This window comes from Nomascus leucogenys, chromosome 19 (genome assembly GCF_006542625.1).
Source record: "Nomascus leucogenys isolate Asia chromosome 19, Asia_NLE_v1, whole genome shotgun sequence".
NCBI classification, from domain to species: Eukaryota; Metazoa; Chordata; class Mammalia; order Primates; family Hylobatidae; genus Nomascus; species Nomascus leucogenys.
This window is the reverse complement of record NC_044399.1, coordinates 214065-233277: the sequence shown is the minus strand read 5'-3', so window position 1 is coordinate 233277 and position 19213 is coordinate 214065. Positions and strand designations below refer to the sequence as shown.

Sequence of the window (19213 nt, the reverse complement as noted above, 5' to 3'; positions counted from 1 at the left end):
CCTGCAAGGGCGGGGCTGCAGGTTTTCCGGAGGAGGAGGAGCCGCGGGGGTGGGGTCACCTGGAGGGAGTAGGGCCGCGGAAGGCGAGGGGTTGTGTGTTTTGGGGGGGGGGGTCACCTGGAGGGGGCGGGGCTGCGGGTCGCTTGGAGGGGAAGGAGCCGCGGGAGATAAAGGTTACCTATAGGGGACGGGGCCGCAGGAAAAGGGTACCTGGAGGAGGAAGGGCCGCGGGTCACCTGCAGGGTGGGCTCAGGCCTGGCGGCTCCGCGGGCAGCCCACCTGGGTTGGCGCACAGCGCGAGTCTCGCGCACGTGGCGGGCTGTGGTGCGTGTCGTCCGAGTTTGCCTAGAGGGGCTGGGCGGGTCAGGCGGGGGAACCTGCCTTGAGCCCCGCAGGGTCCACGCCGGACCAGGGCGGCCTGGGGCCAGCGCGCCCCCTGAGACCCCCACCTCCAACGCTGTGCTTGGAGCCGCCCCGGGGCCCTGGGCTTTTCGATCTTAAGGACGGGGCGGTTCCAAAGTCCCTGGGGGCGAAGGCCCGAGCGCGGTCCGGCGGGCGCCTGGTTTTTGTCCCGCGAAACGTACATGGCAGGTGTCCTGCGCCGCCTCCTCCGTCACCTGCTGCAGGTACGCCCTCGCTGGGGCCTCCCTGTCCGGGGGGCGGGGCAGCGCGCCTTCCTCTTCCTGGGCAGCCTCGGGACCGGGCGCCGCGGCCGGGCGGGCACCAGTGAGTACCCGGGGGCCCACCTGTCCGGCCGCACTCTCCCCTCTCAAGAGCTGGGCGGTGGTGGGAAGAGGAGGACGGGGAAACCGGCGATGCCTCTGGGGTTTCTAGGTCGTGCGTCTGTTAACCGCAAACCCCCCAAAGTTAAGATAGAGCAGCTCCCAGGACTTTCTTGACCACAGCGATTTTGATTGAAGTTTAGCCACCGTCTTTTCCATTTTTAGAAAAGCTATTCCGAAGTTTGGAATGTTGATGATGGTCGTGTTATTTTTAACTTCCTGATATTTGAACGGCCAGGTGTCAGCGACCATCCTTCCGTTCCACAGAAGCGGCTCTGAAGTTTGGGTCGGATGCGCGCGCTTGGAATGCGCGTGGAGCCCGCGGCAGGCGCGGGGAGGAGGCCTTGGCTAGGGCGCCGGCGAGGTTCGAGTTTGCCAGCCCCCCAACCTGGAAGAGAAGGGCCAGCCCCTCACACCCGGAAGGGAAGGGCCAGTCCCCCCAACACCTGGCGCCAGGGTCGCAGGGTCGCGGGGCCGCAGGGCGAGCGCGGGGTCGCGGCAAGCACGGGTCCTCTCTGATCGCTGGGCCTGGGCGCTGGCTGCTGCGTTTTTCCTTCTTTAAGGAAGTGTGAAACTGGTCTGAATCGGTTGACCACCGTAAGGAAATGGGATTTACACTGTGGACAGAGATGTGTCCTTTTCACTTCACTTGAACCAATATGCCGGTGCCCCCGTGGAGGCTGAGTTGGAAAGTGACACGAAGCTGCCCCCACAAGAGAACAGGTGCTCGGTTTCTCTTCTGCTTACAGGAGATGCATGTCCTGATTTCTTGTTCTCCTAGGTGTTTTTATTGAGATGTAGGGAATATCTGAATTCATAACGACTTAGAAAATCTGTACACACAGTTGAGAGAACAGGTCTCGAGGCTAAGGTGCTGTTTACTTCCGTGGGCTGGCCTGTTATTAAAATACTTGTGCAGCGACTGATGTTTACAAATTACTATGTTGGAGGTTAAAATGATCAAAGTGGTAGGCTCCATCCTGTCTATCATGTTTGAGGAGAATTGGTTATTTGGTTCACTAATGTTCTATTTAAAGAAAATTTCTGTAAAACTAGTAAATGTTACCCCTCATCTTTTGTAAGTTAAAAAAAAGTTTAAAATAATGTTTGCTCATCAAAAGTGATTTGATACTTTCGTTCTGTTTAGGAAAACTTTATTCTCAAGAGATTTCTCATTCCGCAGAAATAAGGATCTGGCATGTCAACACAAACATAGGAAGTTGATGCAGTCAAAGGGAAATAACTGCTGCCCTGACTCTGCTGAGAGCCTCACAAGTCCCTGTGCACACCAGTTTATTTGCCAGTGAGTGGCGTCATGATAAGACATAATTCTCTGCTCTTTGAGACCTAAGCACAGGAAGTTTTTAAAAAAATTCTCTCTGGGAAGATCCCATATTTTACTCTAAAAGATCAGACCGGTGTGGCATTTGTGGACCTGCTCTGTACCGAGATCACACTCTTCAGCTGGAGAAGAGGGATGGCAGGAATAAATAAAGGGCGTCCCTGTCTGCTGAGGGAGCAGAGAAACCTTTCTCTGTCCTCTTCCTTCCCCAGCCACAGCCTGGGGTTGGGGGACTGGAAACAAGCTCAGGCTAGCAGTTGATGTTCAAATGGTAGTCTGAAAGTTTGACTAGGGAAGTTAATGATCTGACCAGAGAGACAGGTTTTTATTTTGAGAACTGACAAGCTTTGTCTCCTTAAAACAAAGAAAGTAGTTAAACCAATGCCACAGAAAGGTAAGAATTAAGAAACAAAGGCCATAGTTGTCAAGCAGTGGGGTTCAAAATACAGTTTTGTTAATAAAAGTAGCTTAAGGCAACATTTGAAAGCCTCTCTAAAGATTAGATACATACACTTTCTTTTGGCTAAGATTTCTTCAGTTTATTCTAAATATATCTTTAGCAGCATTCTAGTTCCTTTGATCTTAGATGGAATTTTATCAGTTTAGTGAGTTAACCTCCATTTCACATAAAGTATAAGGTTTAGTAATTTGATTAATATGTAATCAGTAAGAACTTGGAAAACCAAATTTACTAAGCTTGCTTTCCTATAAGTATTCATTTCATAATTAGAGTCCATTGAAGGAAATAATATAAGGGAAGCAAAAGTTTGGGAATCTGAACTCTGGTAATGAAAGTGGAGGAGAGGGGCCCTTGGGTCTTCTTGCTTTCATTCCTGACCCTCCGCGTACGACTAGATTGGAAATCGTAGTCAGCTTTCTCACCTCACGTGGCAATTTACTCCGAGTAGAATTCTCATGTCCCTGTTTGCCCCCAGTGACTCTAGCATTGAGTTTATAGGCCTATGATCAATACCTAAAATTATTTCCAGATCTTAAGCTGATTTACGCTTTTGAGGTTTCCAAAGTAAAAATTGTCTTTCCCGTATTTTATAAGCCCTTCTAATTAAAAAAAAATATGTTACTATGAAAATTTTAAACACTTTAACTTTTGTTTTAAAGAAAACTTTATCTGAAAGTTTCTTAGCTTGAGGTTTGGCAGCCGCTCTTTTTTTAGGAAGAAATTTAAATATAGAGATTTTGCCTGATTCAAGGGACTTAAGACGTTTATGAGAGTGCAGATGCTAACCATGATGTGAGGTTTAAGAGGCTTCATTAGTAATGACCTGCGTCTTCCTCAGTATGATAGAATGGGACATCAGCACTCTGATCAGGTCATGCTCTATATGCCTTATGGTACAGCAGAGGAAAAATGGGTGAGCCATCATTTGATGCTGAGGATGGGATTTGAGGCTTATGTCCAAATTTTTATTTGCATATTCTTTTTGTTCTGACGGAGAAATTCACTGCATGTGACTATAACCAGGCATGATTTTATCAGAAGTTGATTAGAATCTGTAACATTTTCTGTAGTTCAGCTGACACACTGAAGATGTCCTCACTGTGACCAGCCTTGTCAACAGCTGGATCACAGTGACATAGGCTGTGTCTAGGATGAGTCTTGTGGTCTGCAGCCATGCGAGGCTGCATCTGATTCCCAAGTCCAATGGCTCTCTTCCCATGTTTACAGATCAGGCCGTGACCTTTCCCTACAGCAGGATGTTTGCAAGATTAACTCAACTGAGGAATTTGCTTGTTTGACTGCTCTAATACTGCTTGGTTGAGAGAGTTCAAAGTAGAAAGTCTTCTGAGGAGATAAGATTCATGTATTATTTACAGTGCTTCAGTTGCATGTATCAGAAAATCTAGTCTAAATTGCTTTAACAGAAAAAGATGTTGCTGGTCCATTTGACGAAGAAGTCCAGAGCTGCTTGTGACTTCAGTCTGGCTCTGCAGAGCCCAGATGCTCTCTCCACCTCCTGCCAGGTTCCCCTACGAAGGCTTTGCTCTCAGACTCCCCTTGTGGAGACAAAAATCCCACAGCAAGTGGAAACAGAAGTGCCTTGGAAAAAGTTCTTCTGGCAGCTCCTATACAAGTCCCCCATCAGATGCTGGTATTGGACCAGCTTTGGTTATAAAGCCCTGCTGTGGCACAAAAAGGAATGTTGTCGTGATACAGCAGCCTTGGGTCACTCAATCCACTCCAGATACTATGGCTGCAGCATCAATGGAAGCAGACAAGTTGTGCTGCCTCTGAAATAAAGTAGATGAAATATTCAGCAGCAGAAAGAACAAGTTTCCACTCCAGTGAACTAATTCAAATGTATCCAGCATCTAGATATATGTATAAATGTAATTAAAATGTATTGAGCATCTAGAGCATCTCTCCCAAGATAATTACCACCTGACAGTAATGGCTATAAAAGCTAAAAGCGGAATCAGTCTACGTGTTTAGCAATAGGAATCAATTGAAGCATACATCAAAATGCAGACAGTAGTATTGGTGAGTATTAATGTTATAGATGCTTTTTATCCTTCATATTTGCATATCTGTACTTTTTCCTGTATTTTACAATGTACTTGTACGTTGTACAAATAATTGCTGATCATGTAAAAATAAAGAAATTTTGTTGCCATACTTGGGTCTTTTCCACTATGAAATTGAAAAAAAATTCTATAATTCCTGGTTCTTTTATAATTTGATATTTGACATTCTAAATCTTCAATGAATTTGGAGTTTATCTTTCTGTAACACAAAGCTATGAATGAATGTTTGTTTTTCTTCCCAAATGAACATTATCTAGTATGCAATACATCATTTCAACATAGAATTGAAGTGTCATTTTTATTATATACTAAATTTGTAAATATATTGGGGTTAATTTCTGAATTTTCTTCTTTGTAAATTGATTTTTCTCCTATATTTACATCTGCTATTATGTATTAATTATTGAGATTTTGTAATGTGTCACAGGTTCTGTCAAGGCTGGTCTCTCATTGTTCTCCTATTACGTATTTTTTCCTAGCTTTTCTTGCTTGTTTATTTTCCCATTTGAACTTGAAAATTACTGTGTTTTGTTAAAAGACCCTTGTAAGATAGAAGACAGATTTGATTTCATTAAGAAAAAAACAGAAAAAAAAGCAAATTCAAAAGACAAGTAACAGAGTCAATGTTTTTAACTCATATTCCAAAAAAATATTAATTTTTTAATGTATAAATTAGTAAGAAACAGAGAGAAACCCCCTGTAAATAACAAGGTGCATGAGAAACCTTTGATAGAGAGAAATGTAGTCAGCATTGCTCATCATAAAGGAACAAATGGAAAATGCACTGAGAGCTACTGGCCATGGCAGTGAAATGGCTCCTGTTACTCACATTCATGGTAAACAGCTAGGAAACTGGACAGCTGTGTGTGGAGCACTGTTTGCACATGTTGGACATGTCTGAGATCCACAAGATAAGGGGAACAGGAGGTGAACTCTGTTAGTGACCGTTTTCTGCCTGGAGCACTTCCTAAACTGCAGGACAAGGAGGGGGCACCCAGAGCCCAGGCTTCTGCTGAAAAGAAGAGGCAGAAATCGAGTCTGAAGAGGCTGAGGTTAACTGGAATTTGCAGAGCGTGTTACTAGCAATGAGGGACGGCTGAGAGAAAGAGCTCCAGAAATCTGCAAAGGGATCCCCAGAGCCTTCTGCTGAATATTAAGTGCTAGCTGTGTAGAGTGAAATTTGCAAAGCAGGGCAAGAACAACTGCCATGAAGCTTTGAGGGTGAACTATTCACAGTGCTTGCATCAGGCTGGAGACAGCCATTCCAAACAGCCACAATGGAGACAGCTTATTAAACAACTAGGGCACCCAGGAGACAGCCCAGAAGGGACACACCTTGATGGGTAAAATAGTTCTAAAGGCTACTCTAGACACACAAACAGAACACAACAACAAGCCAACAAATGATCAAGCTGATCTACAAGTAACTCACTGCCTGCTAACACAAGTGTCAACACTTTTAAGGGAAGCAATGAAATCTAGGCACTCAACATGGTAATATCTACAATGCTGTTTTACTAGAAAGGAGTAAAAACAGGAAAACATAGCCCATAGCTAGAAGAAGAATCAGTCAAAAACAGATCTAGAAATGGCAGATTATACAATTTAAAACACCTATTTTACACAAAAAGAATAAAATACCTAATACAGCTAACCAAGGAGGTGAAAGATCTCTACAACAAGAATTACAAAGCACTGCTGAAAGAAATCAGAGATGACACAAACATGGAAAAACATTCCTTGCTCAAGGATAGGAAGAATCAATATTATTAAAATTGCCATACTGCCTAGAGCAATTTATAGATTCAATACTATTCATATTATACTACCAATACCATTCTTCACAGAATTAGAAAACAAAACTATTTTAAAATTCATATGGAACCAAGAAAGAGCCCAAATAGCAAGGCAATCCTAAGCAAAAAGAACAGCTGGAGGCATCATGCTACCTGACTTCAAACTATACTACAAAGCTACAGTAATGAAAACAGCACGGTAAGGGTACAAGAACAGACACATAGAACAATGAACAGAATCGAGAGCCCAGAATTCATGCTACACACCTGCAATCATCTGATTTTTGACAAAGTCAACAAAAATAAGCAATGGGGAAAGGACTCCAATAAATGGTGCTGGAATACGTGGCCAGCCATACGCAGAAGACTGAAACAGGACCCCTTCCTTATACCATATGCAAAAAATCAATTCAAGATGGATTAAAGACTTGAATGTTAAAAACTTCAGCTGAATTAAATTTTAAGGAGTTTAATTGAGCAATGAATGATTTGCAAGTCAGGCAGCCCCCAGAATCACAGCAGATTCAGAGAGACTCCAGGGATGCCTCGTGGTCAGAACAAATGTATAGACTTAAAGGGGAAGTGACGTACAGAAATCAGAAATGAAGTGCAGAAACAACTGGGTTGGTTACAGCTCATCATTTTCCTTATTTGAACACTCAGCAGTGTATGAGTGGTTGAAGTATGGCTGCTGGAATTGGCCAAGACTGAGGTATTGTTACAGATGCATACTCCTAAGTTAAGTTCTCAATCTTGTCTACATATTAAGTTAGGTGGCAGTTCATCTACAAGGACTCAAATATTGAAGTATGGAGTTCTTCTCAGGTCACATTTAGCCTGCTTTAACAATGTAAACCTAAAGCTATAAAAACTCTGGAAGATAACCTAGGAAATTCCATTGTGGACATAATCCCTGGCAAAGGTTTTATGATAAAGATGCCAAAAGCAATTACAGCAAAAACATTGACAAATGGGACCTACTTAAACTAAAGAGCTTCTGAACAGCAAAAGAAACTATCAACAGAGAAAGCAACCTACAGAATAGAAGAAAATATTTGTAAGCTATACATCCAACAAAGGCCTAATATCCAGAATCTATAAGAAATTTAAACAAATTAACAAGCAAAAAAACAACTCCTTTAAAAAGTGGTTAAAGGACGTGGACAAAAGATTTAAACACACTTTACAAGATACAGAAATAGGAAAAAGTGTTCAACATCGTTAGTCATCTGAGAAACGAAAATTAAGTCCACAATGAAAGGCCACTATGTACCCACTAAAATAACTAAAATTTTAAAAACTGAACATTGCAAGTGTTGGTGAGGATATGGAATAACCAGAACTCTTATGAAAGTTTCTGGTGGAAGCCTAAAATGTATAATCACTTCAGAGAACTCTTAGGTGGCTCCTTACATTGTTAAATACACATTTACCACATGAACTGGCAATTCCTATCCTAGGTAATTACCCAAGAGAAATAAAACATTTTTTCTTTTTGAGATGGAGTTTCGTTCTTGCTGCCCAAGCTGGAGTGCAATGGCGCCATCTTGGCTCACTGCAACCTCCACCTTCCAGGTTCAAGTGATTCTCCTGCTTCAGGCTCCCGAGTAGCTGGGATTACAGGCACGCATCACCACATCCAGCTAATTTTTTGTATTTTTAGTAGAAATGGGATTTCACCATGTTAGCTAGGCTGGTCTCGAACTCCTGACTCCAGGTGATCCCCCCGCCTCGGCCTCCCAAAGTGCTGGGATTACAGGCATGAGCCACCGTGCCCAGCCATAAAACATTTTTTTTACAAAAGGCTTACAAAGGAATATTTATAGCAGTTTTATTTGTAATAGCCAAAAGCTGGAAACAACCCAATTGTCTATCAACAGTGACTGGAAGGACAAATTGTGCTATGTCCACACATTAGAATACCAGCTGGCAGTCAAAAAAGAGCTTCTGATCTATGCAGCAATGCGAGTGAGTCTCAGTAATTTCATGGTGAGTAAAATAAGCTAGACAGAAAAGAACACACACTGATGACTATATGAAGTTCTGGCACAGACAAAATTCATACTCAGTGACAGAAATCAGATTAGCACTAACCTGAGGCAGGGGCTGCGTATAGGAGTGACCACTACAGAGGGCATGGATGGTGTGGTCAGGAGTGGTCTCTACCTCTGTCCATGCGCACTGAGCTATACCTGTAACAGGTAGATTTCATTTTGTAAATTGTATCTCATGAAGTTGATTTGAAAAGCCTACACTGAGAGGCAGTATTTTAACTATTCTGAGATAACATTGATTAAAAAATGCAACATGCCAAAATACACTAATGCTGTGATGCCACTTGTTTTTAAAAGGAGTAAAGAGCTACACACATGCATCATGCACACTTAATTTTGCATAAAGTATCTATGGAAATACCTTCCTCTATCTGACAATACCATTGATGATTCTTGGGATGGATTTTTTCCCTGGTTTGGGTCTTGCTAATACTCCTGTGTTGAGCCACAAAGAACTGATACTGACATCTTTTAAAGAAATTAAAATAGAACTCCAAAATAACCCTAAATCAGTTTTCACTTTTTAAAATTTTATTTTATTTTGAGGCAGGGCTTTGCCCTGTTGCCCAGGCTGGAGTGCAGTAGCCCAGTCATAGCTCACTGCAGCCTTGAACTCCTGAGTTCAAGTAATCCTGCTGCCTCAGCCTTCTGGGTAGCAAGGACTTCAGCAAGGACCATGACTGGCTAATTTTTAAAATCATTTTATTGGTAGAGATGGGGGTCTCACTATGTTGCCCAGGCTGGTCTCGAACTCCTGGCCTCAAGTGATCCTCCTCCCTTGGCCTCCCAAAGTGCTGGGAGTACCCAGCCAGTTTTCACTAAGATAAATTACATCTTTTAAACATTTTAGGCACCAAAATATATCACATTTTATTGGAGATATTTATATTTTGCTAAATAAAAGAAAGGGATTTTTTCTCCTATGCTCTTTGAGCATTTGATCTGTCGAAAGAATAAACCATGAGTTTATACATGAGCTCTGACACAGGTCTTAATCAATTTTAAAAGTTTATTTTGTCAAGGTTAAGGACAGCCCATGACACAGCCTCAGGAATTCCTGATGACATGTGCTCAAGGCGATTTGAGTATAGTTTGGTTTTATAAATTTTAGGGAGACATGAGACATCAATCAATAAATGTAAGATTGATTAGATCCAGAAAGGCAGGACAACTTGAAGTGGGGAGTGGGCTTCCTGATCATAAATAGATAAAAGACAAACAGTTGCATTCTTTTGAGTTTCTGATGAGCCTTTGTGATTTACAGGAATGTCACTTAGGCTGTAGTCTGGCTTAGTGAAACAACAGGGCAAAGGAAACAATCAGATATGCATTTGTCTCATGTGAGCAGAGGGATGAGTCTGAGTTCTGTCTGTTGTCCACAGGGAATTTCCTTGTGGACAAATTGTGAGGGAGGTGTGTAGCTTCTTACCTTTGTAGCTATCTTTTTAGGAATAAAATGGGAGGCAGGTTTGCCTGACAGAGTTCCCAGCTTGACTTTTCCCTTGGCTCAGTGATTTTGGGGTCCTGAGATTTACTTTCCTTTTACAAAAGCAAGCTTCCATTAGTGTACTTCATCTACGTTCTGTAAATTACCGAGGCGAAACAGTGGAAATGAATGCCTTCAACCTTCCAGATCCTGGCGTCCTGCAGTCAGTCATGCATGTGCCTCTTAATTGTAGACAGTGAGACAAGAACTTCTCAGCCTCAGGGCACTCGTGGTCCTACACTGAAGCTATTCAGCTTCTTCGCTCTGCTGATCCCTCGTCCAGTGACAAGAGAATAGTCCATCTTCTCTGATATACTTCAGAGCTGGAAGAATTATGTGAGCTTTGTTATGACAAGCCCTCTGATGAGTGTATAAATGTCCAGGCGACCCCATAAACGTAAAGTGCCATAGAAATGCAGGCTGGCATTACTTGTAGACTCAATTCCCAAGTCTCCTAGAGTTTTACTCATAGGAAAGTCTACAGGCAGCCAGTTCCAACATTTTTGACAAGAACAACAAAATATATTAAATTTTATACTATATATTATAGTTACAAAATATATTTTTAAATTTTAAATTCTTAAATTAGTATTGAAGTCTGTTAATTGCAGGAAGAAGATACATAACAGAGAGGTTTGGCCAGGTTTTGTTTAACATCCTTTGGAGCCCAAGGATTTTATAATTTCTGAGATTCTGAGAGTTTAGAGTTTCCCACTCTCAGCATGGATTTGATTTATTAGGAGAAATAGAGATGATACTGTCAATGAGGATTTCCAGTTCATTTTCTTTGATAGCCTATGCTGTGTTAATGCTTCATTGTGTTACCAAAAAGGGTCCCGATCCAGACCCCAAGAGAGGGTTCTTGGACCTAGTGCTAGAAAGAACTCAGGGCAAGTCCATAAAGTGAAAGCGAGTTTATTAAGAAAGTAAAGGAATAAAGAAGGGCTACTCAATAGGTGGAGCAGTGGCATGGGCTGCTCGACTGAGGATACTTAGAGTTATTTTTCAATTATATGCTAAACAAGGAGTGGATTATTCGTGAGTTTTCTGGAAAAGAGGTGGGCAGTTCCCGGAACTGAGAGTTCCTCCCCTTTTTAGACCATATAGTGTAACTTCCTGATGTTGCCATGGCATTTGTAAACTGTCATTGCGCTGGTGGGAGTGTCTTTTGGCAGCTAACTCATTAGAGTTAGTATAATGAGCAGTGAAGATGACCAGAGGTCACGTTCATTGCCATCTTGGTTTTGGTGGATTTGGCCGGCTCCTTTACTGCATGCAGTTTTATCAGCAAGGTCTTCATGACCTGTATTGTGTGCGGACCTCCTGTCTCATCCTGTGACTTGGAATGCCTAACCTCCTGGGAATGCAGCCCGGTAGGTCTCACCCTTATTTCACCCAGCTCCTATTCAAGATGGAGTCTCTCTGGTTCGAACACCTCTGACAATTGTATATGAGAAGAATGAAATAATAATAAATTTCTCACTGCTATTTAGCAGAATTTTTCATTAAAATATCTTTTTTTATCTTTCAGTGAATAACCCTATACCTTCCAATTTGAAATCAGAAGCAAAAAAGGCTGCCAAAATATTAAGAGAATTCACAGAAATAACTTCCAGAAGTGGACCTGATAAGATCATTCCTGGTAGGTAAATAGGATGAGTGCTGTTCGTCTCTAAATGTTTTTTTCTAAGTTGTTTTTGCATTGTTCGACACTCCATTTCAGGCAGAAGCCTCCCTCAATGCCAACAAATGGTTCCACCACCTTTTGTTCCAGCACCTTTTTTCTCATGGCTGATCCGGGGATGCTTTGGAAACCACTACCTGTTCATTACGACTTCTGGTTATTTCCAAAGGGTGTTCACAGCATAACTTGTTTCATGCAAAGGAGATCCAAATGCCAATTCACTTTGGCAATGTTACAGACCAACCTCCCTCTTAATTAATCACAGCACGTGACTCTGACCTCTGTTTTAAAAATTTGTTGTTGATAGAATAATCTTAATAATGATAAAATAATGATATTAATTATTGTTGCATCCCTGCCACTTCTCCCATCATGAGAAAACAGTCCTCATAAGGCCTTGCTACTTCTAGGTGGAAGGGGTCTGGGCAGGGCCAGCTGCAGTCCAGGCAAACTGGCAGGGCCTCTTCCCTCCCTGTCTGTCCCTTTTGCATAGGCTTTTTCTCCTGCCTCCCATCCCGGGGGGCCAGCGCCCTAAACACCACATGTTCCTGCTCCACTTGAGCTCTCTGCAGCCTCGCCTGTCCTTTGCATCGCGTGCTAAGAACTCTGCAAGCTAACCTCGCAAACTCACCAGCTAATCTCATACATAAATTTTAATTTTGTGTTTCCTCCTTTTACATTCTCTAGCGGTTTAAGACATTAATCAGTAATTCCCAACACAGATGTGCATCAGTATCCCCTAGACCATAAAAGCACAGCTTCTTAAACCTCACTCCAAACCTGCTGACTTAGGCTTTTAGTGCAGTGTGTCCAGGAATGCATGTTTTAAACATGTTTCTCATGTAATTCTTAAGGAGTGAGTGACATCTGAGATCAGTCCAGAGGGGAGCCTTTGAAAACCACTATCATCACCACTTCTAGTTATTTCCAAAGGGTGTTCACAGCATACTTGTCTCATGCCAATTAGCCTGGACAATGTTATAGACCAGCCTCCCTCTTAGTTAATCAGAGTGCATGACTCTGGGTCCTGCATTAAAGAGATAAATTTAATTTTTCTAAGCCAGATATCTAAAGTTATTTAATAGAACTTTAAATAATGTTTGAAAAATTTGCTGTTGTTTTAATAATCTTAATCATGATATTAATTATTGTTGCATTGGTCCGGTGACTTCTCCTGTCTTGAGGAAACAGTGCTTTGTAGAGCCTTACTACTCCAGGTGTAGCCTGAATCTGCAGCTTGGCATCCCCTGGGAGCTTGTGAGACATCTGCTCAGATGTCACAAATCAGTCTGCATTCCTCCCAAGGTCCCAGTGAGGTGCACACACACACTAGTTTCAGAAGCGCTGCTTTAGAGCCTAAAGAAGGCTCAACAAGAAAAACTAGATTTTCAGTATCAGTATTCTGAAGGAGCCCCTCTCAGTGGGTGAAGCTCAGAAAAAGAAATTCTGTTTGCATGTTAGTCTAAGTAAGAGATTGCCCCAAGGCATGGGTGTGGCAACGACGGAAGTTCCACAGCCAACAGAGATCCAGGCCCACTTCTCCTGGGAGTCTGGTGGGGGGCATTATGTTTACATTAAAACAAAGATGCTATTTCATAGGATAAACAGTTGCATCTATAAAACATTTAAACAAGACATCTAGATCTGGAAACCTTCCCAGTGGTGTGTTTGGCCTCCTCTAATGTTAGGATTCTAAGAAGTAAGTGAAACTTAATTTAGCAATTAAGTCTATAATGGGTACATTCTATGTTATAAATCAAAAGCTAATTGGCAGATTATTCAGGGATTATTAATATTTTAGTGTCCCTGAATTTGAGTGGAAATCTGTAAAAATATAATTGACATGTGGAATATGTCCATTTTAAAATGTGCTTTTGTTAATATCTAATATTCCCAATAGGGGCAATAGCAACTCTAGAAGCATCGAGAACAGAATGTGAGGAAGACATTCTGCCAACAGGTGGCTGTAAAAATAACCCTGCACAACATATAATACAGCTTTCAATCTTGTTACAATATAATTATAACCTTTTAAAATACAAAAATAAAATACACTTAGTAGACAGCCATGCAGGATGCAACCTTATTTTCTGTAGCTTTCTTATTAAGAACAGCTCCACAAATGTTCTGCATGCAAACTTCATGGTGTTGGATGAATTATTTCCAAGAGTTGGTTCTTAATTTAAACTTTGAAATGGTGGCATAATTACATGAGAATTTTAGTGTTCTCTTGGGGCATCTGCAAAGCTTTTGCTCTGTGTACTAGAGCCCCATGTCTGACTTCACTTCCTTGGCAGAATATTTGATAAAATTAATAAGTTAAACTACCTTAAAGTTATATGTTAGGCTTCCCTCGTTAGTTTGAATGAGGTGTTATTGTGTCGTAAATTCACAGAATTGTGTGGCACTATATTCAGTGGATACATATACTAATAACCCTCATTTTATGTAATGAACATCTCTGAAATGTGAATAAACCAATATTTTTAAATGAAATTATATTATCAGTGTACTAATAGTTAAGTGGTACTCAAATGCTATAGCAGATCATTTTATAAAGTTAAAAATGTTTTAACATTGAAAAATTACTTAATTTTTCTGTTTTTGAATCTAAATTTTTATATTAATACAAGGTTAATTGGCTTTAAGATCAAAGTTCTAATTCATGCTGCCTTTTCGTAATTTTTAAAGTTTCTCCTTAATACTATATGGATCTTAATTTCTTTGAAAATGTAACTTTTATCTTTTATGTTGTGTACTATATCCTAAATTAATTGAAATTGCCAAAACATTTGCCCTGCTAATAGATAGCAATAAAATCTCTTTCAAATATCTAATTTATTTGGTCAGTTACAGGATGTGAGGATATTTATGATGTTGTGTTTAGCACTGCAAAAATAGAGAACACAAAAAACATGCATGGGAATAGAGAGGCCTTGTGCCCATCTGTTGAGTGACTGACTTTTGTTCATTGCCCCTGTGTGCCCCGAATTCCTAGAGATAACCTCTGTGTACACTGACTCTGTTTAACACTTGCTCGTCTATCCAGGCACATAGATCAAAATGCTTACCTTCCCATTGTTTTCCACGTCAACAGCTCACGTAATTGCGAAGGCTAAAGGCCTTGCAATTCTGTCTGTGATCAAAGCCGGGTTCCTGGTGACTGCCAGAGGAGGCAGCGGGATTGTAGTGGCACGCCTTCCAGATGGAAGTAAGTTGGCGTCTGTTCACTGGAGTAGAGAATCTTCATTCTTTGTTCTGTCTGTTTTCATGTGAACACATTGCATAGCGAATAGGACAGGTTCCCTGCATATCAACTAAAACTTATGTAATAAGGGCTACTCGACTGAACGTGCAGTTTGGTGTCAGTGAACAAGCCACAGGAACCAGCCTTTCTGTCTCTCTCTGTCCTCAAAATATTAGACAAGACACGACAGGTAGATATAACTTTGTTTTGCATGAATTTTGTAATTCTTCCATGGAGCAAATATTGAAACATGGCAGTATGTGCATTTCTTTTGTTTAATATGAATTCTTATTCCTCAACTTCATGGTGTAGCTGCTTTCTTTTGTTTTATGGAAATTGATATGAAAATAAGGGGGCCATGTGTGAATTTCTTTGTTTCTGTGGTAGATCATAAAAACTGTGGCATTTGAACAGTTTTCCCCAAGGCAGAATCATATCAAGAGCAGTATCATCGAGTTTTACTTTCTGGGATGAAATCTACTACTTGATTCTTTAGAGGTGAAATCAAAATATTTTTCATGAATCCCAAGTACTAACATTTATAGTAATATTTAAAATAGACATAGGTGTGTCAAAACTAACTAAAATGTTTTTTATACCAATTTAACATTTGCTGTTCAGTGAACGCATTTTTCTATTAGTAGCAGTTTTTTAGCATAATTTTATTTTGAGAGAGCATGGGACACTTACAGACAATAAATGTACAATATATGCATTTGTGAAGTATATGGCCTTGAAATAGCAGTCAGCAGATTCACCATTTCTTACCAAGGTATCCCCACAGTCAACAAAAACCTCTTCCTTATTATGTGGATCAGTTTTCTTAGCTCAGTAGTGTGGCTTTGAAAATGAGAAGAAAACAATTCTCTTTTTCTCAAGCATTATCCAAATTTCCATGGGCAGACTTCTCAGCAGTAAAACCAAACACAATAGAGGCACATTCCAAGGGGGCCCACTGTCAGATGGGACTCAAAGTCTATGAGAAAGTCCCTGCCTGTCTCAGATCTGCAACTGCTCCATTGACGGGGTGACTTGCTCACCAAGGGAAGGGACAGTCAATACCAAGCCCTGGGCTCCTCTCAGAGCCCCAGCGAACCTTCCTACTGGTTTCAAAACCTGCATTTCTCTCCCTTCTTCCTGAGCTGCAGCTGCTGACTCTGCTAAGAGTAATTTTAAAACTGTCCAAATAAGGCACAACGTGTTCCCCAGGATCCCGGCCAAGACCAGCCGTCTTAACACAGGGACAGTTCCTAACATAGGGAACGAAAAATTATCAGACACTAATTTCTGTAAGCCAAACTTCTCTAAGCCTGAGTAGGATAGTTCTGGATATATTCCAGCAATATTCTATTATCTAGCATGCATGGTAGCAACTATTTTCAAAAAGTGCTTTGGCCAGACCATCCCCCCACCAAATTGAAAATACATTTTTCTAGACTTGTTTAACATGACTGTTTCTATATCAAGAAAAATAAGCATATAGTAATCCTAAAATGTGCCGTATCATGGCAAATGGAATTACTGTACTTAGTTTCTAAATGTGATTTATCTTGTTAGAATTTTAATAACCTTGAATTTGTAGCCTATTTCTTCTGCTTAAGCACGAGAGGTGTTAAAACAGTTTTTGCCCTCAGAAATTTACAATGGAAACAATTACTATGTTACCATTAGATAATAAACTCTCTTGAATCCTTCTGATCTCTTAAATCTATGACAAACTTCTAGCTGAAAACTAGAGCTACAGCTAAGTTGTTTTATAAAAATATTGACAGTTGAAGTTACCAAGTGCTCTGTATGGCTAATGGTTAGGGAACCAATAGTTTGGTCTTACGCTTGTTGTTAGAGAAAGATTAGAGGACATGGGCTTGTGAGGCTATGAGACTCATAATGAATATCTAATACTTTTCAAGTATTTTTAACTTTTTAAACATTACATATTCTTTTTGAAGATCACTTTAAAATGGGGAAAATACCAAGTCTCATTATTTTAAATAGAAGCACTCTTTAGATTTTAGCATTTTTCCTTCCTATGTTTACATGTCGAGGGTGTTTTAATGTTAGGATAACGTTCGTTTGTTTTTTTTATTAGAATGGTCTGCACCCTCAGCCATTGGGATAGCTGGCCTTGGTGGGGGATTTGAAATAGGAATTGAGGTAAGTAGCTTGTGCATTTCCATACAACTGCCACATCCTCTGAAGACACCTAAGATGCAACCTGTGAAAACTGAGAGGTTTCCTACTGTTCTTATTGTTACCATTGGCACCTAGGAAAAATTGTTTCCTTTATTTTCTTGATGAGTGTCTAACTAAAGCTATCTGATGGTTCCCATTTTCTTTCCTTAGGAGTAGGATTTCTTTCCTTCGCCATTTTATCTGCTTCTGTCTCATGCACATTTGTATAACAGGCATATCCCAACACCTGGCCAGCTGTCATTGGCAGTTTATGGACTGCTCATGGCATAGCCACTGTTCTCCTTCAGTGGGCATTGAAATCACGTGGGCAGTGCATCATCATTTGTGGCAAAATTCAGTTTTGTAACATATGATATTCAAATCCCTCCAAATTCTTTAAGTAAAGAAGAACTTCACGTTATTTCAGTTTATAATGTTGCTCCTGGGATTCTGGCATCTGTCGGGCAGACGTGCACACTCACAGAGGTCTCCTACACAGGGATCCTCTTAGGGCTGATGCTTATCTTCAGTCTGTCGTTTTGCAAAGGACTGGAAATTGAATCTCCTGGTATGCTCAACTCATTTTCTTCTCAAATTTCAGTCCATTTCTTCCTAAGCTATCCTTTGTAGATTTGCCCTGTTGACATAGTTTTAAATTCCCTCATCCTTATTAGGAGGAAGTATTTCTAACTCTTTTTTCATCTTTATTCAATCTTTCTTACTCACTGCTGTATAAATCTGTGGAATGAAAGGAACATATTTTAGTTTTGCTTGTCATGACTGCATTTTTGTACCGTATGCAACCAAATCAAAGCTTTCAAAAATATCGCCCTCTGGTGGAAAGTGCATTTTCATCAGGGATTGTGGCATCCCTCCCCTTTCTCCTCCCTTCCCTCCCTCCCCTCTCTTCCCCGTTCACCACCTCCACCCAGTCCCCTGGCCCTCCTTGTGGAAGGGCCTTTTTCTCTCAATAGATCATGCTGCTAAAATGTGCTAAGTCACAACCTGTTCTTCCCACAACCCTCTGGCTCCTTGTGAGGCTGGGGGCATGCTTTGAGCATTTATTTCAAAAATGATGAGAGACTCAGAAATGATGTCTGTATTAAATTTCAATATATTAGAGACCAAAAATTGAGAGTTTCCATGGTAATTCTTTGAAAATTTTGGACTTTTAGCCATAGGGCACATTAGTAGCCCTGAAAAACAAGTGCAAGTAAAATGTAGTCCCTTCATCCAGTAAATGAAATAGAAAGACTTTAAATAAGCATTTTATATACTGATACATAGTATTTTTTTTCTTTTTTCTTTTTCTTTCTTCTTTTTTTTTTTGAGATGGAGTTTCGCTCTTGTTGCCCAGGCTGGAGTGCAGTGGCGCGAACTCAGCTCACTGCAACCTCCACCTCCCAGTTTCAAGCAATTCTCGTGCCTCAGCCTCCCGAGTAGCTGGGACTACAGGCATGCACCACCACACCCAGCTAATTTTGTATTTTTAGTAGAGATGGGGTTTTACCATGTTGGTCAGGCTGGTGTCAAACTCCTGACCTCAGGTGGTCCGCCCACCTCGGCCTCCTAAAGTGCTGGGATTACAGGCGTGAGCCACCGTGCCGGGCCTTAGACTGATACACAGTATTATTTTTTAAAAGACAATACGAGATAATGGTGAGCTATAAGAGAGAAGACTGGATCAGACCATTCTGGCTCCAATTCTGACCCGGGTGCTTCCACTCTGTGATGTTAGGAAGTAGCTTTTCTTCTCCACACCTTAGCTTCTACATTTGCAAAACACAGTTGAAAATAGCCTTATATGAGTCTCTGGGCTTATATTGGTGATTAAATATGGATTTATACAGTAAAAGCACTTGAAATAACACAAAATATAATTTTATTGTTAATATCTTCTTCATCTTTGCAGCTTATTTAGGCTTGCCATTTACAGAAACTTTTTATTGCAAAGCCTGTCTTCATGACAGTATGGAAATTAACTATGGAATTTCATTTAAATAACATAACTATTAACTTTTAAATGTCAATTTCAAACAGAGATAAGAAGCATCTCCTAGGGATTGGAGACATGAGTTTTAAACTTCTTAACTATGATCTGACTTT

At 40.8% G+C, this 19213-nt stretch overlaps 1 protein-coding gene across 3 annotated transcripts in view; it reads left to right on the top strand.

Annotated features, from left to right (window-relative positions):
- Window positions 1–166: 166 nt before the first annotated feature.
- Window positions 167–19213, top strand: part of SH3YL1 (SH3 and SYLF domain containing 1) — a 45436-nt gene continuing 26389 nt past the window's right edge. For 2 of the 3 annotated variants that reach the window (XM_030800634.1, XM_030800632.1), the window contains exons 1-4: window positions 10282–11377; window positions 11536–11646; window positions 14786–14899; window positions 17025–17089. In XM_030800634.1, the coding sequence (XP_030656494.1) occupies window positions 11350–11377; window positions 11536–11646; window positions 14786–14899; window positions 17025–17089 (318 nt within the window). In that variant the 5' untranslated portion in view covers window positions 10282–11349. Of the gene's footprint in view, window positions 1506–1965; window positions 2086–10281; window positions 11378–11535; window positions 11647–14785; window positions 14900–17024; window positions 17090–19213 lie in introns of those variants that run through there. The other variant, XM_030800635.1, reaches the window with a different exon arrangement.